The 24,998-nt window shown below is 43.9% G+C and overlaps 1 protein-coding gene across 1 annotated transcript in view; it reads left to right on the top strand.

Annotated features, from left to right (window-relative positions):
- Window positions 1-13,811: 13,811 nt before the first annotated feature.
- LOC103741920 (serpin B6) overlaps window positions 13,812-24,998 on the top strand; it is a gene marked incomplete in the record, with an annotated part of 17,981 nt that continues 6,794 nt past the window's right edge. The window contains 3 exon segments of the mRNA XM_017800536.2: window positions 13,812-14,045; window positions 19,852-20,026; window positions 21,400-21,552. Coding sequence (XP_017656025.1) covers window positions 19,862-20,026; window positions 21,400-21,552 — 318 coding nt within the window.

Below are 24,998 nucleotides of genomic sequence, written 5' to 3'. Positions count from 1 at the left end.
GCTTCCAAAAGCATCCCTCTATTGGGTTTCTCCTCATTTTTCTTTTGTCTTCCAAGGCTGGACTCTAGAGTAATGGATTCAGGGTTTGCTTTCAGGTATTTTGATAGCTGTTGGAGTGATTAGAATCAGTGTCAGTTCCCTCTCAAAGGCTTCTAGATATGGGGAGAAAACAAATTTATCTATCATTTTAGAACAATAGTGGGTTGTCTCCCTTAGCTACAGGTGGGCACTACAGTATTGGACAGCAAGATTTGAAGTCTTCATCTGAGCAGCACTTTCTGGTTAGGAACAGAATCGTCAATGAGAAATAATTGTCTAAATAACTTTTTATATGGACTTAAGCCTATGTCGGTTATACTTTCCTTTTGGGTGTTTAAGACCATACAGTTGACCCAAATAAATGAATTTATGTTTACACTTAAGGTCATTTGAGGATTTGTTCCTCAGGGATCACATGGGCTTGGGAGGAGCTCCTGGCTTCTTTCTTTTACCAGTTCCATCTATGTGAAGATAAGTCAAAGGTCCTGTTTGACTGTGTCTGACTTCATTTGGAAGCATGGATGAGATGTTTCCTCTGTGTTGACCCTCCTCTTTGTAGACTGGCCAATGGTTCAAGTCCATCACATGTGGTCTCCATGTCCTCCCTGAACAAGAGGACAGATGACTCACCACAGTTACAGGACATTTTGAGAAATGTTCCATAGTCCCCTATAACTTGGTCGACCTTGGAGTGAAGGGGAAAAAAACTGTCTTTAAGTCCCTCTGACCACATTAGTATAGGCCTTAAACTATGGCTGTTAGACATCCAGTAAGGTTAGTTCCACCAGTCTGGTACTTTTAATTATCATGTGCTATGTAGATAAGGCTTGCGTAAAAAACAAAATATTCTCAGATAAATCTTGACTAGATATATATTTTGTTCCTTAAACTAGTTAACTAAACTATGACCATAGACATTTTAAGATTATGTGTATATTATTTTTGTCTCATGCTTTATATATCATAACAAACCTACACAGACCTTCATCACTTGCTTAGGCATTCTCATTTTTTCTATTTTGGAAAATATCTCCATTCCTATATCCGTTTAACATCTTTTACATTCTCGTTTTCTTTTTTTAATAATTATGAGACATAATAGCATTAACAAATAAATTTTCCATCTTTTTCCATCTGTTGTGAGAATTCTTTTCCTGGCACTACTAAGCAAAGCTTATTCCCTTTAAGGTTCTAGTGTCAAGCCAATGCTTGATTAAAGTTTTATTGGTGAACCAATGAATTTACTGAACTTACTACTTACCGAGATAACTGAGGGGTTGCTGAGGTGTATGTATGACCTGGGGGTATGCACACTGGAAAGCCTTTTCCCAGCATGGGTCATGCCTTCTCTTCGTAGCCTTCCCCAGATTGTATAATTTAGCCCTCCCCAAATCCAGAAGGCCATGTGTGATTAGGGTCAAATTACATTTAGTTGGCTGGGAAGAGTGGCTGGATAATGCGGTGAGGGTCCAGTGAACCTGCTTGGCCCCCCTTTAATGAATGAGCACAACTGTCAACAAGCCAATTGTGATGATGTTTAGCAATCAGGCTCAGCTGAAGTCATGATGATGGTAGTTATTTCATGCAGAAGAGACTGCTGTATAGCATCATCTTATTAAAAGGACCACCATGTGGAGGCAGGATCCAGGGGCTCTCAGGCAGTCCCCTGTGTTCTCAGGCCCTCTGCCAGAGGGAGGCCAGAACTTGGCACTCACTGGTGGTCTGCTGAGATCAGAACTACTGCTGAGAATTCCACTCTTGAAAGAGCTGGCAAAACCTCGGAAGTTTGACCCCTAGTCACCTATGGCTACCTCACTCTGTTAGCCAATCCTAAAAAGAGACTACTGACTCTGTAAAACTTATTCCTCAGTAAAATAATGATGTCTGGGTAACCATTGGGCTCTGAGCCCCACACAGGTGTCCCACCCAATAAAACCTACACAACCAGGGAAGTATGACATCAAAACGCTGCCTTACTGCCTTAATGGAGACATCCTCCATCCCCTCAATAAAGCGACACTTAGAATACCTCTGTGTGGTTTTCCCTCTACTCTCTTGCCCACTGTGGCTGTATTCTGATATATCTAATAAGCTCTGCTTCTGCCTTCTGATTATGGTGAATTCATTCTCAACTTATGTATAGCTGGCATGTTAATACTGTCCCCATCATAACATAGTTGTGCTGTCTACCACAAAGCTATATGAATCTGTAGGTGCATGCCTATAATCATAGTCCTTGGGAGCCTGAGGCAGAAAGATTGAGAGTTCAAGACCAGGCTGTGACATATAATGAGTTCCAGGCCAGCCTAGGATAGTACGACCCTGTCTCAAAAAAGCCAACTACCTGGGCATGCTAGTTCATGCCTGAAACCCCAGCATTTTTGAGGCCGAGGCAGGAGTATTGTCACAAGATTGAGATCAGCTTAGACTACATAAGGAGTTCAAAACAGAGTATGACCCTGTCTCAAACAAAACAAAACAAAGTCCACACAAACAAATAAAAAACTTCAAAGCCGTTTGGAGACCAATAAATTATTTGAATTGTGCCCTACAAATTAGTGATTTTACTAAAAATAAGTAAAAGCAAGTGATCAGAGGGCTTGTGTAGGTTTTTCCTGAACAGAGAACCTCTATTCCATGATTTAGATTATTCTTAAATTCTTATGATCAGGCATATTTAAAAAAATCTCCAGAATAACAAGATTCTCTAAATTTGTTTTAAATAAGAATATAATTCAAAAGAAAAGAAATGACAGAAACCTGGGTCATGAAAGCCATCTTCAAGGTTTCTGACATAGAGACACCCATCAGCTTCAAAGCCCCTTCCCTTCTGGGCACCTGTCTTCCAGGTGCTAGGTTACTGTGCTGGGCTGAAAAGTGCAAATGTCCTGAGGTGCTGAATTAGAGACAACCTAAAATAGTGGAAATTAGTTGCCAGGAGAGAAATGGGCAATGTTGCTGGGCTGTGTCTCAGCGCACTTGCCTAACATGCACAAAGCAGTATAGTAAATTAGATTGGTTCCAGGCATAGCAAAGATGCTGCCGCTGCTGCTGTTGCTGCTGTTGCTGCTGCTGCTGCTGCTGCTGCTGCTGCTGCTGCTGCTGCTGCCGCCACCACCGCCACTGCTGCTGCTGCTGCTGCTGCTGTGATGCTCCTGCTGCTGCTGCTGCTGATGATGAAAGAAAAACAGCATTACTATTGTACTCTTGAAAAAAACAACCATTTCTCAATTTTGGTTTTCCTTTATATCAGAAAATTTTCCCATTCTCTAGTATTTTGCTAGCTGTGTCTTATTGTCACTATTCAAAAGACACATGAGGGGCTGGAGAGATGGCTCAGTGGTTAAGAGCATTGGTTGCTTTTGCAGAGGACCTGGGATTGATTCCCAGCACCCACATGGTGGCTAACAACTATTCATAACTGCAGTTCCAGGGGAATTCAATGCCCTCTTCTGACCTCTGCAGGCATTGTACAACACAGGTGCACTTACATACATGCAGGCAATACACTAATACACATAAAATAAAAATGATAAATAAAATGTTTTTTAAAAGACAGATGATGTGCTAAAATAAACTCTGTTGTGACCGTAAACATGATCCTTCAAGCTCTGGTTATCTGTCACATTCTCATTCTTCAGGCTAAGTTTCTTGGGTGCTTTAGGCTTTCTTGGCATTTCTTCCCATGCTTGACTCCCACTCAGTTTGCTCTTTAGCCCACTTACTCTCACGGGGCAGAATGGTGAATGACTTCTTTCGGTTCTTTGTTGCTTTATTTTTCTCTTTTGAAGGTACTGAGGATGGAACCCTGTATGACTTTCACATGCTGTACTAGGCACCTGAATGCCCAGTCCACATCCTTGAATTCCTCTTTGTTTTTCTTCTTTTTAAATATAATACTTAAAAATTTTTTCTTTAAGAATTTCATACCCATATACAATGGATTTTGATCATATTACCCTCCTCCAATTCCTGCTGGACCTCCCCTACACATTCCCTTTCCAACTTCATCTCCTCCTCCTCCTCCTCCTCCTCCTCCTCCCCTTCTTCCTCTTCCTCCTCCTGTTATTGTTGTTCTTCATCTTAGTCTTCTTTTATAACCCACTGATGCTGCTCACATGTGCCTGGGTGTAGAGTCATTCTCTGGGGCATCGGCAACCCGCCAGGGGAAGCACCCCTGAAATAAACTGACTCCCCTCCTTCAGCAGCCATCGACTGCCAATAGCTCCCCAGCTAGAGGTGGGACCTCCTAAGCCCTGATCCCATCCATGTTAGAATGTTGTCTGGCTTGATCTTGTGCAGGCAATCACAGCTCTGTGAGTTCATGTGTACAGTGGCCCTGCCATGTCCAGATGTCCTCCCCGACCTTTGGCTCTTACATTTTCTTCCCCAAGGGGGTGTATAATGCTCCTCCCAGAAGTCATAGATTATCAAACAAAAAGCCCAGAGCCAGGTGTGGGATGCCTCTCTTGGAGCTTTTGGTCAGGGAGGTCCCAGAGATCCCAAAATAATGGAGTCTGTTGTCATTGCTTTTGGTCGTCCACCAGAACTTGACGGTAAGACCCTATTGATGAAGTCACTGCACACTTTTGTCATATGATAGGAAGAAATCAAATTGGTACTGACCTAGAAGCCTTTTCCCCTGTCTAGCTTTCATAGTACCAGAAGGTGCTATGTACGCTGCTGGGGAGAAAGGTCATCAATAGTCTTACCCAGATGTGAATGCTGCAAGCTACAATAATGACCTGCCTGGAAAGATATGCCCATTGTCGTAACAGTGGCATGAATGTTATGGTGGTAATCTGCTTTCTGTTTGGATTTAAGGCTGCACAAGAGGGAACCCATGCCTGGTACTTTAAATCTGACTAAGAACCCATGGCTAGGGAGGTCATAGGCCCTGTGAGAGAACCTACTACTATTATTTTGTCAAATGAACATAGTATCAAATTGCCTTCTATTTTAAAATAGATGTCCCATTTTTATTTATTTATTTATTTATTTGCTTGTTTTATGAGTGTATGCCTGAGTATATGTATGGCACCACGTGTGTGTATGTGTCCACAAAAGCCAGACAGCATAGTTTCCTCTGGAACTGGAGCTGCCTGATGTGGATACTGGGAACCAAACCCAGCTCCTTTCAAGAGCAACAACTGCTTTTAACCATTGAACCATCTCTTGAGCTCCTCACACTGCCTTCTAAATGCTTATCTTTGTACCCATAGTGCAACTCTCAGTCCACACTAATTATCTTTTAAAAACACTTAAAATTTTGTTGTTATTATGAGAGAGTCAATTTTCAACATTTACATTTATGTGAGTTCTAGGGACCGTACACAGGCTTGTATGTTTACCCACTGAACAATCTTGGTAGCCTGCCTCCTTCAGTTCTAACCTTCTTCTTCCTCTCTGGCTGCTTGTGCTACTGGCCAAAAGCTGAGCCTCTACTGCTCAGCCTTTTCTGTTTTATTCTTTTGACCCTCTTTGCCTCTTTGTTCTCATGCCCTAGAGTAGTCTCTCCCTCCCTCCCCCCTCCCTCCCCCCTTCCCTCTCTCTCTCTGTCTTAATCGATTCTCTTTATCATATTTGTCTTCTGTGTGTGTGTGTGTGCAGAAGACAACTTTCTGGAGTCATTCTCTCCTTCAGCCCTTACATGGGCTCCGAGATTGAACTGAGCCCATCAGACCTACATGGCAGTGCTTTTGCCTGCTAAGCCATCTTATCATCTATGGAATTTTTTGTTGTGGATTGAACCTAAGACTTCATGCATATTGGATAAACACAGACCACTGAAATAGAACTTAAACTTGTAGCCTAGGTAGGCTTTCAACTTAAGACCCTCCTGCTTCAGCCTTTCAAGCCTTTAGATTATAATTGTGCCACCAGGCCTGTTTTTTAAACATTGCCTAGCATCTCTGCAGCTATGTGTTTCCTACTGAACCAGCCTTCCCATGAACAACACAGAAAGAAAAGAAAAACATGTCCAACTTCCCAGGCAGTGGTGACATTTTCAGCTTGTTATTGTAAGGATAGCTTGATTGCGTGAGTCATACTTTGTCTCTGTGACAAATATGTCCCCCTGTCCCCACACCTCATGGTTTCAGCAGTTTCTATCCATATGTGCTGACTCCATTACTTTTGAGCTAGTGAGAAAATAGGAACATCATGGAGGAAGGGCATGACAGAAGAAAGTCTGTTCACCTCATGTTAGCCAGGAACAGAGAGAAAAAGAGGTGAGCCAAGATAACATTCTTCGGAGACATGCCCCTGAGACCTCAAAATCTACTTCTTTTTTTCCACCATCTCCCCAAAATGTTAGCACATCACAAATTTGACAAAAGACTAATCCATTCATTCAGAGAAGGCCTGCCCAGTACACTCACCTAGTGCTTATCAGATCCACCAGCTGGGGACCACATGAGCACATGAGCCTTTTGGGGGGAACATTTCATATTCAAACCATAACACTAATACAGCATAGTATATGTGCCATCTCCTATACAGTTCCTTGTAGAACACACTGGATTTTCTCCACAGTCTCCTCCTAGAGTTATACCTGATTTTTAAAAAATAATTCTTTGATTTTTTACTACTTTCAGTGCGTGTATTTGTTTGTGTGCATGTGTTGCAGATTGAGCCTTGGTTCTTATGTATGGTAGAGAAGTACTTACCACTGAGGTACAGCCTTGGGATTTTGTACCTGACTTCATTACTGGTGTTCAGCTAAACCCTCTGGGATGAGTTTTCTTTTGTTTCTCATCCAGAAATCACTTGATCCTGACAGTCTTATGAGAGGCTGTAGTGAGGAACCGAGTCAAGCCCACTGCAGTGGTGGCGGAGAGCGCACAGGAAGGTTGTCATCTGATTAAGCTACTGATTAAGCCATCTGATAAGTTGGGCTTTTTGGCTGACATTAAAAGGAAATGGGGGGAAGTCTGTGAGATGGCTCCATTACAGCAAATAAAGGTACCTGCCGCCTAGCCTGATGACATGAGTTTTATCCTGGGATCCACAGGGTGGAAGGAGAAAGCCAACTGCCACAAGTTGGCATCTGACCTCCACAAGGAAGACTTGGCATGTGTGCACTCCACCCCCCCCTTCCCCTCAAAATAGATAAATAAATGTAAAAAAATGACAAAAAGGAATTTGGTGCCAGCACTTGGGAGGCAGAGGCAGGCAGATCTCTGAGAGTAGGAGGCCAGCCTGGTCTACATAGTGAGTTCAGGCCTACATATTCAGACCCTGTCTTAAAAAACAAAACAAGCAATGGGGCTCGAGAATTTGCTCAGCTGTTAAAAGCACTGGCTGCTCTTGCAGAAGACCTGGGTTTGATTACCAGCACCCACATGACAGCTGACAACCATCTGTAACTCTAGTTCCAGAGGATCTGAAGCCCTTTTTCTGACCTCCACAGGCATTGCACGACACAGGTGCACTTACATATATGCAGGCAATACACTCATAGTCATAAAATAAGAATAATAAATCAAATATTAAAAGAAAACAAAATAAACTAAAAGGAATTGGGAACCTGGGGAGACTGCTCAGTTGGTAAAGTGCTTGCCATACAAGCATGAGGACCTGTTTGATCCCAAGAATCCACACAAGGATTCAAGTCTTAGTGGTTTATAATTGCAATCCAGTGCTGGGGAGGCAGAGGCAGGAGTAGCCAGCCACTCTAGCCTAATTGGTGAGCTTCAGGCCAGTGAGGTACTGTCTCAAAAGAGGTAGATGGCATTTCAAAGGATGACACCTGAGGTTGTCCTCTGACCTTCACAAGCAAGCAGACATATACTGGCACACTTGAACTCGCACATCTACACACTCACTCACCTCTACCCCTTAAAAAAAGGAGGGGAGTTTGGAAGGAAGCTTCCTAAGATCTGTACAGTAACTCAGGAATGGAAAGCCAGGGGTGGGGGTGGGGGCTGGCCTGCTCTCACAAACAGGTTCAGGTCAGGACTTAGGGCTAAGGCTTAAGTGTCCATTCAGTGCCCTTCAAGAGGAAATGCAGAGAAGCCTAGAGTCCCTTTGATGCTAGGGAATCCCTGGCTGCTAAGGAGCAAGGAACAGACAGCAGCACCTTCAAGTCCTTCCAGGAGTTCTTCAGAAGTATTGAGACATCAGTCTCCCAAACATGTTTCTTCTGCCTAGGGGTCCACCCTTTCTCTGCTTTTCATATTGAAACCACACCCTGAATTAAAAGGTGGGCTTTTGTTTTGTTTTGTTTTGGGTGGAATGGGGGGCAAAGAAACCCAGGAGATATGTAACCCAGACAATTGTAACCCAGGCTGAACTGAAGTTTCTTGGAACTCATTTTGTAGCCCAGTCTGGCCTCAAACTCCAGGGCATTTCTCCTGCTCCTGACTCATGAGAGCTGTGATTACAACAGTAGCTACCGCACTCACATCTTCATAGATTCACAAGCTTTTTAGGACCCAGGGCCCTCAGGACCAAGATAAGATACTTACAGTCCACACTCCAGAACTGCCTGATGCTCAAAGCTGACCTACCCTGGGCCTGTGACCAAGAAAACAGTTCCATAGGAGATCCTATAGAAATGTATTCTCAGCTGGCCATTCATCTCCAACATGTCTGTTTGGTGCTAAATAAACCTTTTCCTTTCTGGTCACTTTGTCTCTGGAGTTACTGACTCTATGAACAGTAGAATCACATTTTTTGTAGTTATACCCTTTGTCCACTTTGAGCAAGGTCTTTTTTTTTATTTAACTAATTTTTAACTTTTTTAAAAAAATTAGGCTTTTTGTTTTTGGGGTTTTTAAATTATTTTTTAAAATTTTATGTGTATGAATGTTATGCCTGCATGTATGTAAGTGCACCCATGTGGTGCAGTGCCAGAAGAGGACAGAAGAGGGTGTTGGATTCCCTGGAATTGGAGTTACTGATGGTTAGTAATGGTTGGTAGCTTGCCATGTGGGTGCTGGGATTTGAACCTGTGTGTTCTGCAAGAATAGCCAGTGTTCTTAACCACTGAGCCATCTCTCTAGCCTCACAAGGTCTTATTTTAAACTGGCCTCCTGATGTTTTTCACTAGCAGGGGGTAAGGTAATACATTATTGTCTATTTTCATGGTCTTGTAATATTCCCTGCTGCCTGCTTTGTCTATTTCTTTAAGAACTGATTTATGACCCAACCAGGCTTCATAGCTGGGTCACTCGGAATGACTGTTATCATTCAGTGGAAAAATTGTTGGATCACTTGACATGAACAGCTGTAAAGTATCATGATATTTCTGATGAAGCTTTGCTGTATGCCATTTGCATAACTTTTCTGTTGTTTATGACAAACTTGGACCTACATTATCTCAATGTATGTAGGGAAATTACACAGGCATGGTTTTTCCCTGGAAATTTTTGTGTAAGGATTCTATCACTGAACAATCACAGTCTTACACTACAGTTGCATGGCAAATACACATCAGTGAAATTGGTACAGTGAATCATTGACCCAATTGTGGGTGGGGTAATCCACTGGGTGAGTTTGCTCTCCTCTAAGGTTCCAGTTGACTAGACATTCAGCCTTACTTGGTCCCATTCATTGTGCTGTTTTCAAGTATTGCCAAATCAGCACGATCCACGTCTACCTCTGACTTTTTCATAACATGGAGAATAGTATTGATGTTATGAAATGTACATCAGGGTGAAGTTTGTGCAGCTACAAACTGAGAGGAAAGCCTTTCTTCTGTGGCAGCAGGATGGGACATTCCCAGGCATGATGATTTCTTAGTTGCTGTTCTGTGATGTGTTCAATCAATGACATGTGGGCCACAGCATTCTTATGGAATGTGTGTCAGTCTGTGATACCTACCACTTGGAAAGGAGTTTGTCCTCATAAGTAGCATGCAGGAGGGGCTGGTGATATAGCTCAGTGATACAGTGTATGTTTAGCATGTGGGAGACCCTAAATTTGATTCCTAACAAGTTGTCTCACCCCAGATAGAACGCAGGAAAACAAACTGTTTACTGAGAAACAATCCAAAATGCATGAATAAAATGAGCCGTGTTTGTTACTCATGACTAAGATGCCTGGTCAGTCTCTTTTCATTCTCTCCCCCCTCACCCTGCGTGCGTGTGTGTGTGTGTGTGTGTGTGTGTTATATGCACAAGTGTGTAGAGTGTTTGGTACTCTTTGGAGGCCAGAGGAGGAGTGTCCAGATCTGTCATACTCTGCTTTATTCCTTTGAGACAGGCTCTCTCACTTAACCTGGAGCTAGTATGTCAGCCAGCAAGTCTCAATGATCCAACTGTCTCTGCCCCACATAGTACAACGTCATTGGCATACTCATACTCACCCCTGACTTTTTATATGGGTACTGGGATGTGAATTCACATTTTCATGCTTGCACAGAAAGAGCTCTTACCCAGTGAGCCATCTCTCAAGCCTCCTTTTCTTCGAGACTGTGTCTATGTAGCTCAGGTTGACCTTGAACTTATATCAGCCTCCCTCTGCACCCAAGTGGTGTGATAACAGAGCTGTACCACTATGTCCAGCTTCTAATCTCCTGATTGGAAATTCAGACTGTGTAGCCACCAATAAGTCTTTTGTTTGCTTTTATGATGCAGAGTCCTAAAGTCCAAGCTGGTTATATCCCCATCAAGGAAGCTGGGGAAAGAAAACATCACGTTATGACTAAATAAGAGCCATCTGTATCCAGTAATGATTAGCAGCAGGGACCGATTAAGCTGGGGACAGAAAGAAAAAGACCTTCTGGAATCAGTCTTTCTCCTGACATCACGATGTCTCCTGTGAATTTTCTAAATATTAGACACCAATGAGTCACTGAATATCACTGAACAGCATCTGTATGTGCAGATGTCAGCAAACGGACTGGGGCACGTTTCCTTGCCTCTGTCCTTATCCAGCCTCTTTGGTGGCATTACCCTCTTGCACCATCCACTGCCTCACTTATGTTACTGAGATGCTTCCAGTACAACAGCCTGGGCACTTGCTGTGGGTGGTGACTCAGGCTCTGAAAAGCCAGGAGCACAAGTAAGAAGCAATGACTGAGGAGTCATTGACACCTCCTGCTCAGGGTTCCGTCCTCTTCCTGCACCATCCAGGGTCCAGGGAAGGGTGAGGGTCTGCACCAGAGAATAAGCACAGTTCACCTCCTGATTAAATGAGGAAGAGGAGAAAGAGAAGCAACTATGTAAGAGCTATGAGTGATGGAATACAGTAAAGTTTAGCTCTTTATTACCAAGTTCTGAACAATGGTTTGGGAGTTTTTACAAAAAATTGCAGTTCGGGAGTCTGGCCTGGGGAAGGGAGATCAGTGACAAGTGTGGGTTTAACATACAGAAATCCCTGGGTTATATTTTCGTTATAAGCCTAGCAGTTATGAAATGTGATGAATATGCATTAGAGAATTCATGTTAGAGAATTTTTTCTAGGAAGATGCTGAGTCCCCAAATTATTAACCTACGTAATTTGGAAAGATTTCTTTACATTTTTTTTTCTTTCTAAAAATATTTTTTTATTATTTTTATTTTATGTGTATGAGTGTATTGCCTGCATGTGTGTGAGTGCATCCGTGTCGTGCAATTCCTCGGAGGTCAGAAGAGGGTTTCAGATTCCTCTGGAACTGGAGTTAAGGACGGTTCATGGCTGCCATGTGGGTGCTGGGAATCAACCCAGGTCCTCTGCAAGAGCAATCAGTGCTCTTAACCGCTAAGCCACTCTCCAGCCACCAAATTTTTCTTTTTAGAGACTTCCTCTAGCCGCAGCTGACCTGGAACTCACTGTGTAGACCAGGCTGGCCTCAACCACATGGAGTAAGAGTCTGCCTGACTCTATCTCCTAAGTGCTGGGATTATAGGCATGTGCTACCACACTGAGCTACTTTTTAAAAAAAATTAATTTTATTTTATGTGTTTTGAGTGTTTTGCTTGTATGTATATAGATACACCACATGCATGCAATGCCTGCAGAGGCAAGAAGAGGGCATCTCATCCCCTGGAATTGGGAATGGAATCCGTGTCCTCTGCAAGAGCAGCCAGTGCTGCTAATGACTGGGCTATCTCTCCAGCTTCTGGGAAGATTTCTTTAAGGCAATTTACTAATCAGAACCAAACCTTCTGCTGTAGTGGAGGTATTTTCTCTGCTGTGACATGACCATTGGCTACCATGGAGCAGAGTTGCTGTGATGATCTACAGAAAAAAAAATTGGGTTTAATGGAAAGATGTAGCTAAATCATGTACAAATATTGTTTCACAACAAGGAAATATAAATTCAATATGATCCTAACAGACCCACCAACATGGTTCTTTTTTTCTTTTTCCTCTTTTGTGTAGAGGTAAGGAAGTTAAAGTTCAAGTGTGTATAAAAACAAAAAGGGCATAGATATCTGGAAAATCTGAAACTTCTGGAAGAGCAATGAAGGGACCAGCCCTCCAAGATAGTACACCATCTGCAGTTGGGAGAGTACACCTGCAGGTGGGAGTGTGGCTAGTGGGACCAAAAATAAAGTACAGAAACAGAATCAAACATACATAGCTATTTGGTATGTGGCTTGTTAGGGCCTTAGTGAAAATATGATCTTTACATAAACAGAGCTGGAACAACTGGAAACTCATTTGGAAATGAGGTAAAAATCATATCTATGTCACTCATAGGCCAGGAGAAAAAAAAACACTGAACGAGCTAAAATTTTTTATTGTATGTGTGTGAATGTATTTCCTACATGTATATAAGTGCACCCGTGTCATACAATGCACACAGAGGTCAGAGAGGGTGTCAGATGTCATGGAACTGGAGTTAGGGAATGTTGTTAGCTACCATGTGGGTGCTGGAAACCATATCAGGATCCTCTGGAAGAGCAGCACGTGCTCTTAACCCTGAGCCAGCAACTTAAATATAAGAAATGAAACCAGAAATCATCTGGAAGGCACTGTGAACTCCAACCTAGAGGAAGACATGCTAAGCATGACCAAAAAGAAATCTAGAAACTCTCAGAGAAAAATCACTAAATCTGACTACATGAAAGTAACTGTATGCCCCAATCCCCAGAAGCAGAGTGAGAAACCAGATGACAAACTGGGCAAAATATTAATAAAATATTCACAAAGGACTAATTATGCTTACATGTAAACAGACCTTAAGAAGTAAGCAGACCAAACAGAAGCCAGGCATGGTGACTCATCTGCTAGGTAGAGGGATTTGGGGGCTGCTAAACATTCTGTAAGGTCAGGACAGCTTCCACAACCAGGACACATCCAATATACAGAACAAGGTCGTAGGTGGGAATCCTTGGCTTAGGGTAAGGGGGAGGGAGGCAGAGAAAGCCCTGTGTTTTCCAGATTTGATCTGACTGTTGAACCTGGCCAGCACTCTCCCCACCTGGCCATCTTGCTTTCCAGGACCGATGGGAGATGGCAGACAAGGTTTCCACTGTCGCTTATGTAAACTGTCAGTACTTTAAAGTCTAATTCTCTGGAATTAGAGTAGTGGAGTCTTGAAACACAGGCATCGAACGCCATTGTTTCTTGTTTTTCTGTGCGCTCTATCTCCAGCGCCCGCAGTAAAAGCCTTTTTTCTTAACTTTAAATGTCTGCTCTGCTCTGTTGCGTTCATCCCACGGAGGGCTGGCGCACTTGTTTCACAGAGGCTGTCATCAATCTCTACAATGACAGTGAACAGGCTGGTGGCGGCCGCAGTGTCGCCCTCTGTCGGAAACCACCCAGAAGCCCACGCCGAGGTTTGATCACCTCCCTGCTTTCCTCGAGCACCAAGTCAAGGTAACCAGAACCAGAAAGGACCAACGCCCAGTTGGCAAGGGCCGCCTGGAGCCAGAGGATGGACTTGATTGGTCGGCCGGCGGGCCCTGCCTTCTGGCCCTCTGGCCCTCTGCCGGTGGCCGCGGACCGGTGCGCCCCGGGCTGGGCTCCAGACTCCGCCCGCTTCCCGCTCCGCAGGTATTTGAGGCCGTGGCGGCGCGGACGTCTTCATCTCCCGGCTCTGCTCGCTGCAACCCAGGTACCGAGGGTCCGGGGTAGGCGTCTGCTGCGGGCTCGTTGGGCGCGAGGACCCGCTGCTGCCTTGTTCCGGGCACGGGGCGCGGCCGTGGCCCCTGCGGTCCGGGCTCGGCTTCCCTGTGCTGTGCTGAGGCCGCTGGGTCCGTGACGCCCCGGATGAGTGGCGTGCGGTCCTGGCCTGCTGGTGGCGCCGTTGACCCGGGATCCCGGACGCCGGGCAGCGACCGAGGGAGGCGATGGCGGGGAGCCGGCCGGACTGCTCTCTGGGGACCCCGGGCCACAGGTGACCTCGCCCGCCGCCCAGCCACGAGCGACCCCGGCTGCAGCGAGACGAAGACGCGGCCTCGTGACGCAGTGCGACAGGCGTTAGGATTTCGGAGGGTGGGGAGCGGAGAGCTGGGAGAGGTCGGGGCTGGGAGGGCGGATCGCGTTCCTGTGCCTGCTCAGTCTCCCCGGGGCGCGGCCGGGGCTGGGCAGAACAGCGCCCTTTGGAGGCCCTGGGGCCAGCGGAGATGGGACAATTCCAGATCTTTGCTTTCTGTTAAAGTCACCACAGGAGAAATGTTTTGAGGTTTAATGTCTTCCAGCCTAAGAGCACATGTGGAAAGTTTTGATGGCGTTTCTGTGACAGATGAAGTTGGTCTGTGAGTTAGTTTCTTCCTCTCTCTGTTGTTGATGGACTCGGAGACAACTGCTGGACAAGTGCTCTGCCAAGGGAGCCTCAGCTCACGCTTTCTCATTTTCCCCCAAAGTTGTTTTGAGAATGTGAAGTATGGAAAGTGAACACTCACTCGGTGTCAGGAACACTGGATTCCGGGGGGCGGGACGGGGGTGGGCTGAAGTTTGGCACTTTTTTGGTTTGAGTTGGGAGGCAGTTATGCTTGTGCTAAGACTGTTCCCCAGTCTGCCAGTTTCTTTCCTGGTGTGGTTTAGGACTGTGCTGTGGGGTCTTCGTATCAAGTAACCTTTGGATTGAGGTTGTCTGAGCAGGCTTTGGCGTGCTGGGGCTCAGTAACACTGTGATTACAGGGATGGCAGCTGTTATCAGTATACATGGGGAGTGTCCCCGTGCTTCATGACTACCCTGAGTAATTGCATCCTGTATGACTTGTGCTGCCGCAGAAACGGTGCGTTTTGGGTCATACTTGACTCATAAACGGGGTTCAGTTGGCTCCTGGTATCTGCAGGGCTGTATCCAAGGAGAGTATATGCAGTCAACAGGAAATAGCACATAGAAATCAAAATCAGAGAATATTGAGGGAGAAGCCAGGTATGATGCTGTACACCATAATCCCAGTACTCAGGAGGCTGAAGCCGAAGGATGAGAGTTTGAAAACTCGATTGTATAGTGAAATCCTCAACTCAAACATTTTCCTTTTTCCTTGTCTGGTTCTCTAAAATATGTGTGTGTGTTCTATTGTTTGGGTATTTTAAGTCATCTACAGATGATTTAAGGAACCCAGGAGAGTGTGCATAGGTTATATCAGGTATGAAGTTACTTTATGTAAGGCAATTGGGCACTTGAGGATTTGGGTATCTTCAGAAACCAAGTGATATCCTTCATATATCCAGAAATAACTGTATTTAAAATTCTGTTAGGCCAATTGAAGGCATCTTGTTACAGTTTAGTGAATTATAGCTAACTCTGACCAGTGGCAGTGGATGAAATTAGAACAAAGTCAACAATTTTTCCTCTGTGTCTGAGGATATGTAAGTGGATGCTTATGATCATGTGGAAGACCACTACCTCTGTTCTTAGCTTTCTGGACCTGGGATCGGGCCACGTAGTCGGTCTATGTAGACCTTCCAGCTGTGTGCTGGGGTATTGTGCTGGCAAAGAGAAATGGATGAGTCAACAAACTGATCCCTCAGCTCCGCTGATGCTCTTAGCCACACACCTCTGCTGTCAGTAGCCATGGCCCAAAGTACTCTACAAATACCATTCTCTGTGTGTACATGGACATGGAGAAGATTGATATGATGGTTAGTGTTGATTGTCAGATTGACAGGATCTGGGATGACCTAGGAGACAAAGTCCAGGCACATCTGTGAGGGATTATCTTTTTTAAAAAATTATTTTATTTTAAATATTTTAAGTGCACCTGTGACATGCAATGCCCATGGAGGTCAGAAAGGGCGTTGGATTTCCCTGGAAATGCAGTGGTGGACTGTTGTTAGCCACCATGTGGGTGCTGGGAATTGAACCTGGGTCCTCTGCAAGAGCAGCCAGTGCTTTTTAACTGCTGAACCATCTCTCTAGCCCTTGTGAGAGCTTATTTTGATTAGGTTAATTGAAGTGGGAAGATCCACCCTAAAAGTAGACACACCATTCCCTGGGCTTGAGTTTTGGAGTGCATGAAAGGAAAAAAACTAGCTGAGTATAAGCATTCATTTCCCTCTGTCTCCTTATGATGAGTTTGGTATGACCAGCTGGCTCTTGCTCATGCTGCAGTGATTTTCTGGCCAAGGATGGATTGGACTCTGAAACTGGAAACAAAAATAAAGTCTCCCTTAAGTTGCTTTTTTCGGGTTACTTTATCACAGCAACAGGAAAAGTAGCTAAGACAGTGGGCAAGTCCCAGATGAAGTCAGTCCTAGAGTTTTATCATCTGACAAATGGGTGATACAGAATCAGAGAGCACAGAGTCAACCTGTGAGAAGTAAGCAGTACCTTGAAAGTTTTTCCCAGTGTGAAAGGAAATTTTTCTGAATTGCTAGATTGAAAGGGCCCTCCATGTGCCCAACTAAATGAACAAGCTGGGCCCAGAGAGGGACACACCATTCGGGTATTTCCGAATACCATGGATAAGATATCATTCATAAACTTCCAGGGAGTTGGAGTTGAAGAGGTGCAGATGTTGGATTTTGGGTCAGAATGTCATTAGACTTTCCAAAAGCAAGGCTAGCATAGCAGATAAAGTAGCCACCGCTGGAACTTTCCCTGCTAGTACCTGGAAAGTGGCGAAGCAGTTGATGAAAAATCAGATGTAAAATCACATACCCTGTTTCAGGCCCTGCAAAACTCTCAGTGAGTGGAAGAAGAGTGTTACTTTCTGACATTCAAGAAATCAGAATATTCTTTCCTAGAAAGTGATGGACAGTGTACTCCATCAAAATAAGGGAGTAAGTCTTGAATCAGGAAGGTGTTGGAGCTCAGAACAGAAGATGGTATTGGCAAAGGGGTTTGAGCTGTGCAGCATTCACGGAGCAGGGTCCAAGGAAGCCTGTCAATAATGTGGTCCATAATGTGGGGACACATACTTATAATGAAGAGTAGTGTGACTGAGTCCAGATGAATGTCTCCAGGTGCAAATAATGCCTTAGAAGACACAAGTGCTTGAGAACTTTAAATGGCAATCTGTTTTACAGTATGGTCCATGATGGCCTTGGAAGGCAGCATCTATCCCAGCTTGTCACTGATGTGTCAAGCAGAAACAGCTGAATTTTCTTGTCTTTGTATCATTTGTGTATGTGTGTAAAGGCACACATTTGCCTTGGTGCCCACATGGAGGTCAGAGGCCAACCTCAGGAATCCAACTATGCCTTTCACTTAGTTTGGCACAGGGGCTCTTGTGTTTGGCAGGCTAGCTGGACCATGAGCTTCCAGAGATTCTCCACTGGATCCTTGCTGGAGAAGCACTGGGATTACAGATGTGTGCTACCTTGTCCAGCTTAACATGAGTTCTGGGGATCTGAACTCAGGTCCTCATGCTTACATGGCAAACACGTTACCCAGTCAGTCATTTCCCCAGCTCAGCAGCTGTATTTTCAATCAACACCAATAATCATCTGTTCCCAGAGTATTCAGACTTTGTATTTCAAAATCCTCTATTAAAAGAAACCAGGAGACAAGTGATATGTGTGTAAACTAGAAAAGTTCAGCATAGCCTGTAAGGCCCTAAAGCTAAAATGTTTGGGACCAGCAGCTCAGGGTAAAGTAACCAGCTTAAAGATTCTCCCTAGCCAGATAAGGACAGTTTTGTGTCCCAAGAACAACAACAACAACAACAACAACAACAAAAACAACAACAAACAGTTCATTGAAGTACTCTGTAAAAAGCCATGGTCCATGAGTAAGTTCAGATGAAGTAAATAAGGTGATTTTAAAAAGACACATAAGGCCGGGCGTGGTGGCGCACGCCTTTAATCCCAGGAGGCAGAGGCAGGCGGATCTCTGTGAGTTCAAGACCAGCCTGGTCTACATAGTGAGTTCCAGGACAGCTGGGGCTACAGGGAGACCCTGTCTCAAAAAGACCAAACAAACAAAAAACCCAAAAAGACGCATAAGAATTCAGTAGTGCTTACAATCCATCTAGGACTTTAAAATATGAAAGTTCAGAGGCGAGCAAGTATAATAATAGTTTTACAAACCGTTCTAAGGGCCTGAAAAACCCTGACTTAAGATCAAGTTACTTAGTAAAATTTGCAACTCCCATGAGGAAAACCCAAGTAATACTTTATTTTACAGAAAGATACCAGGCAACAAGAAAACTAAACTTAGTGTTTGTCAATCCTCCAAAATCTCTGTGCAGGTGGGATCGAAGCCCCAAGGTTTGCTAACTAGACAAACACGCTTGGCCGCAACAGGAGTGAACACTTGATGCTAAGCAGCAGTGGAGTGGTGGGGCGACTGTGAGCCAGGCAGCTATACTCTTACCTCTTGTTTCTGCCAGGGGAGATGCTCCCTTAAGATTAATTAAACCCCAGGAAACACAGTAAGCATGCTCAGAAGGGCAATTTGGATGGGCTCCTTTGCTTCTAAATGCTCCCCTTTGACACTCCCCTCTGGGCATGCCTTTGACTGTCATCATACTCACAGCCTGGATTGAATCCCTTTGCTTTTCTCAATTAAAATCCTTTCTTGTCCTGATTCCTCCACTATCTTTCTACTGTCTCCCTGTGCATCTCACTTGGCCTTGAACTTGAGAGAATCCTGCCTCAGCCTCCCAAGGGCTGTGATTATAGGGATGCTCCACCATGTTTGGACATTTTTTTTTTTTGGGTTGTTCTAGAGAATTCATTTCTCTAAATTAATTAATTCCTCTTTCTTCCTCCCTCCCTTCCCACCTCTTTTCCTTCTTTATGTTGACACACTCCCTTTTATAAGGCTATCTGCAGTTACATTTAGAGTTCATTTGAATAATGCAGGATATTTCATCTCAAGATCCATAATCCTTAGCACAGTCTTTTTTTTGCCAAATGAGAGAACTTTCCTGGGTTCTAAGGTTTGAGATCTGAATGTCTTCCAGGCCTTTGTCCAGCTGACTACAGCTGTTTCTGTAAAGCTGTGCTCAGTTCTCTTCACAGTCCTACAGCTGAGCACCTTTCCCTTTCCTGTGGACTCACTCCTACTTCCCACTTGCCACAGGAAAGGGAAGGGTGCTCCGTTGTAGGATTGTGAAGGCCCCACCCACAGCTCAGGGAAGTTAGTGGTCATGTCTTAGAACTGCTGCACTATCTGGCTGGGGAAATAGGAATTGATAACTATTTGTGGATGCTGTCAGAACAGACAGGCCCTGCTCCTACAGTCAGTGCTTCTGGCCTCTATGCATTTGTGGGCTTCCTGGATGGTGGGGCCATACCAGCCTCTTGTCTACTCACCTGCTTCCTTCTGATAGTCCATGTAGTTAATGAGCTCTTGCACATGAGAAACAAGGTACTTGCCCTGTGTTAGTCTCTCTGTCCCTAGCTTGGCTGTCTTGCTTGGTGTGTTGACTTCACTTTACTCACCTAGTCAAAGCGTCACCGTGTAGGTGAGAGTGAAGACACCGTCTGCACTAAGCCCGTGTTCATGTGATAATAGTTTTAAATGCCTCTTTCCAGGCTCGCCATCATGGATCCTCTGTTGGAAGCAAATGGCACCTTTGCCTTAAACCTTTTGAAAACACTGGGTGAAGACAGCTCGAAAAATGTATTTTTCTCACCCCTGAGCATCTCCTCAGCTCTGGCCATGGTCTTCATGGGGGCAAAGGGAACCACCGCAAGCCAGATGGCTGAGGTAACCAGCGTATTTCATATAGTAGCTCAATACCATTGACTGCCAGTTGAGTTGGTCCTTCCTTCACATTGCAAATTCCAAAGGAATGGCCTTGACAGGCAACTGCAGGTGACATAGGAGTGCGGATGGAGAGTTGATGGGAAGGATATGCCATTCCTGCTGGGACCCTAGTACTGATCCATTTGTGGTGACAGTGTGTGTGAGAGTTAACTTGGGGCAAAAATATCAAAGGCCTGTCACCAAGACCACCTGTGACCCAAATGTGTGCTCTCTGGCCTTAAAGGCTCTCAGCTTTCCAACAGGTAAGGCATACTGGACTGCTCCCCTCAGAGAACTCTGAAGTTTCTTTCCATGTAGGGCCAGGCTTGGCTGGGAGACCATGAACAGAACCAATTGAGACTGTTCTTGGGTGCAGGTCTTTAAGTGCAGAGGTGTGGGAACTAGAGTCAGTCTGCCCCAGTAAAAGATAGGGAGACAGTGAGGGATAAGTGCATACTCTCTTTAGAAATGGAGGTGGGGGAGGTGTGTTAGTCTGTTAGGGTTGTGTAACAAACACCCCAGACTGGGTGACTTAAATAACAGTTAATTTCTTACAGTTCTAGAGGCTAAAGTCTTAAATCAGGGCCTGGCAGGCTGATTTTCCATGGTTTCTAAGATGGTATCTTTTCTGTGTGTCTGTGTCCTGATCTTTTCTTTTAAGGAACACTCTTGATAGACAGTTCTGTTTGCTGTGGGAGCAGCTGAGGTCACACATGCAGCTATTTCAGCAGGGTTAGAAGGTTCAAGGAAGTGTACCTCATGTCAGGGGCCTAGATGCTAACCGTTGGCTTGGATCTTGGTCCTTTTCCAAGCAACTTTGTATGGTGGCACAAACTCTAGGACTCTCCATGTGGCCTCCAGCAGGATAGCTTGGACTTCCTTTCATCATGGTGTCTGAGACTAAAAGACAAATGAGGCAGCTGCCAGGTTTTTGACACCCATGCCTGAGCAGTGTCATTTGTGTTGAATTCTGTTGGTCAGACAGTAAGAGAGCCACCCTAAAACCAAACACAGAGGAGAGACCCAAGGTCTGAAGTCAGAAGCCACCCACATTTGAGTGATAGGCAGCCTTGTTAGCCAGGTTTGCAGTCAGAGCACAGGTAGTGAGCATGTAGAGCTGGGATCTGAGGAGGGCCATTGCTACTCAGACCAGGGCTGACTGGGTACAGGGGAGGACCCCAGAGAGGGAGCTTTCAAGGCACTTTTGGTGTTTAATCAGATGGTTCTTCTGAGGCAGCAAGGGTGTGCAGAATTCTGAGGATGCGTTTAGTGCTGACTCATTTCCTATAGTTGGGCCTAATGAAGATGTGTTTTTATTCTCTTTCTGATTTCAGGTGCTTTCTTTGAATAAATGCAGCAGCAGTGGAGGTGGAGATGTCCACCAGGGCTTCCAGTCTCTTCTCAGCGAAGTGAACAAGACTGGCACGCAGTACTTGCTCAGAACAGCCAACAGGCTCTTCGGGGAAAAGTCTTGTGATATCCTCTCTGTAGGTATCATGTGGCACAGAGAGTGTGTGCTGAGGGTCCACCCCTCTCTCTGCCTACTCGTGCGCCTTTTGTATTTTTTACATACTTTGAGATCATATTTGGAATTTTGTTGTTTCAAATGCAAATAAACCAGTGAAGCAAGAGCCCTCCTCAACCTCCGCCTCTCCCCAATAAGAGCCTTTACACAGTGATGTATCATCCTACCCATACAGGGGCTTAGTTGCAGAGAATTTTTCCTTGTATGATATCATTAAGTCATACTGTATTAAATTGGTGTAATGTGACTCTACCTCAGTGTTTTTATTGTTGATAATGGTGTTGAGATAGAGCCCATGGCCTCACACATGCTAAACAGGAACTCCACCTCTGTTGCACACCTTCAGCCCTACTCAGCATTATTAACCACCTTCTGATAGTCCTCAGGATGGATGTAGAGTGAAATAGTCAACCATTTGTCTGTGGTGTTATTTAGCTTATACCCAGTCTAGGCCATTACCAACAGTGAGTTACTGAATGTGGATTCAAGCCCAGTTGTATGTGCTATTCCCAAATGCATTTTCAGAAAGAGCATGGTGAAGCTTTGAGATTTTAATATGTGTTGCTAAATTGATTTCTCAAATGGGTTGTTAGCAGAGTGTTCATTCCTACCCATTGTTATCAGCACTTACTGTATGTTCTTAACCTTTTAAATTTTGATTTTGAGATTGGAAAATAGACCCTTTTTGTTGTTTTTTTTGGAGCATATTGAAATTGAATATCCTTAAATTCAAGTCTCGAATCTGAAAACTCCATAGCTATATTACTTCTGAGTCTGAGCATTTTGGATAAAGTATATTCAACCAATATATGTTTCCTGTTGATTTCTTCATTTGTATATTCCCTGAACATTTTTGTGTTAGTCCTTTAAAAAATTTATTTTTATTTTATGTGTATGAGTGTTTTGCCTACATGTATGTAAGTGCACCACATGCATACAGTCCCCTCAGAAGTCAGAAGACAGCCTCTAATCTCCTGGAACTGGAGTTACGGATGGTTGTTAGCTGCTGTGTGGGTGCTGGGAACTGAACCTGAGTCCTCTGTAAGAGCCACTAGTGTTCTTATCCTCTGAGCCATCTCTCTAGTCCCTATAGCCCTGCTTTTATTGATTCACAAGAAGTTTTTTCTTTCTTTTTTTTTAATGTTTGGGATATCAACATTATTACTTTAATAATAATTTTTCATCATAATTTTTAAACCTGTTTCAGGCCTTCATTGCTTTAGAAGGAAGTGATAGAAAGTGAACATAGTTAAGTGTAAGATCACTTACAGAGTTAAGTGTAAGCTATACACCAGAACCATTTTTTTCACACTTCGTTTTACTTACTGTCTGTCTAAGTACTTTCTAGGTTACTACTGTTTTTAGGCCTTATATATAAAGAAAAACAAAACTTTCAACAAACACATAGATTTGGCTTATTTTTCTTTTTTGTGAACCTTTTAAGAAAAGCAATGACATTTAAATTGTTATTTTCATATGTGGACGTAAAATAGACTAGAAATATTTTCAGTTATTTCTCATTAATTTAGGATTCAAAGGCTACAAATACTAACCACTGTATGCAAATAGATTTTTCCTTAAGGCTTATTTGTTGTTGCTTATAGTAGCAAAAACTGACATGTTTCACTGTTTCAAAATTGAAAAAAAAAATCACTCAGGGATGTGGCAAGTTACCCATATGTGAGCATCGAGTTTGCGTCCCTGTGTCTGTGACTGTTGTCTTCTTGTGTGGACTTTTTATTCTTTTATTTTTTTGAGACAGGGTCTCAAACTCTAGACTGACCTTGTAACTCACTATGTACATAACTTGAGGATTGCCTTGAGCTCCTGATGTTTTCCTTCTCTACCTCCCCAGAGCTAGGATTATGCACCACTACACCTGTTTTTTTGTTTTTGTTTCTTTTTTTTTTTTGGTACTGGTGATCGAATCCAGGGCTTTGAACATGCTAGGTAAGCACTGTACTAACTGAGCTACAGCTCCAGCCCACTAGACTGTATTCTTAGGTTGAGAAATTTTAAAACGTTTCAAAAGCAGAGCAATGAACTTGGCAAAACATAGCGATGTGAGGATAAAATGAAACGATCTGTGAAGTTCACCTTTACAGTGCCTGCATGACACTGAGAAGTAAGTGATGTTATGTAAAGCCATGATCATGAAAATAATCTGGATCACAACCTGGGTGTGGTGGTGTGTTCATTTAATCCCAGCCCTCAGAAGGCAAAGGCAGGCACATCTCTGTGAGTTCAAAGCCAGCCTGGCTTATGTAGTGAGTTCTAGGCCAGCTGGGCCTACAGGGAGACCTTATCTCAAAAAGACCAAAAAAAAAAAAAAAGAAAAGAATCTGGATCTCACAGTGATGCTCTAACGTATAGCCATGGCTGTCTCCTCATTTACTGGGAAAGACAAGGAGATGGAGAGAGATGAGCTTTGCTAAGGACACCCAACTGGTAATCAGAGAACCGTGTTCATGATTACCATGGTGTATCTTTCCTGTTATACTACACTGGAGGAAAATTGGGAAATCCTGTTATTATCAAACTAGTTCCTTCAGGGGCTGGAGAGATGGGCACTTGGCAAATAAAATGCTAGGTATACAAGCCTGAAGATATAAGTTCCGATCTCTAGCACCCACATAGAAGCTGGGCATGATGCTGAGTGTGACCCATGGTGGAGTGGAGGAATGAACAGACCAGTGAATCCCTGAAACTGATTGACTGACTAGCCTAGCCAAATTAATGAACTCCAGATTCAGAGAAAAACTGTCTGAAAAATAAGGCGGAGAGCTATTGAGAAAGACACCCAATGTCAATTTCTAACCTACACACACACACACACAGACACACACACAGAGACACATACACAGACACATAGACACAGACACACACACACAGAGACACATACAAAGACACATAGAGACAGACACACACAGACACACACACAGAGACACATACACAGACACACAGACACACAGACACACACACACACACACACACACACACCAACACACACACACACCCTGATCCTACCAAATACAAGGCCCCAGCTGAACTTACTAAAATCTACATTCTGTCCTCCAATGATGCTTGTAATGACCATTGACTTTCTCTTGAGGGTGAGGTTTGGCTTTAACAGGACAATACATTCAAACCCTTCAAGTGCTCTTTTAATTCTTCCATTTTCTGTGTCTGTGAAGAAATCACTCAGTTCTCTAAGCCTCAGGTCCTTGTATATGGTAGATAAGTATATTTAGTCTGTCTGCCTAGAACAGTTATTTTGAGGATATGATGACATGTTCTAAAGCATGAATCACAACAGAATAATTATTGTCATTAATGTCATTGCTATTTACAATAGAAAGTCATGTATTTGGATTTTATGGGATTCCAGTTCAGTCTGTTTGACACTTC

This window comes from Nannospalax galili, unplaced genomic scaffold (genome assembly GCF_000622305.1).
Source record: "Nannospalax galili isolate Female #2095 unplaced genomic scaffold, S.galili_v1.0 scaffold4160, whole genome shotgun sequence".
NCBI classification, from domain to species: Eukaryota; Metazoa; Chordata; class Mammalia; order Rodentia; family Spalacidae; genus Nannospalax; species Nannospalax galili.
The sequence above is the reverse complement of the archived record's forward strand: the minus strand, read 5'-3'. Positions and strand labels throughout refer to the sequence as shown.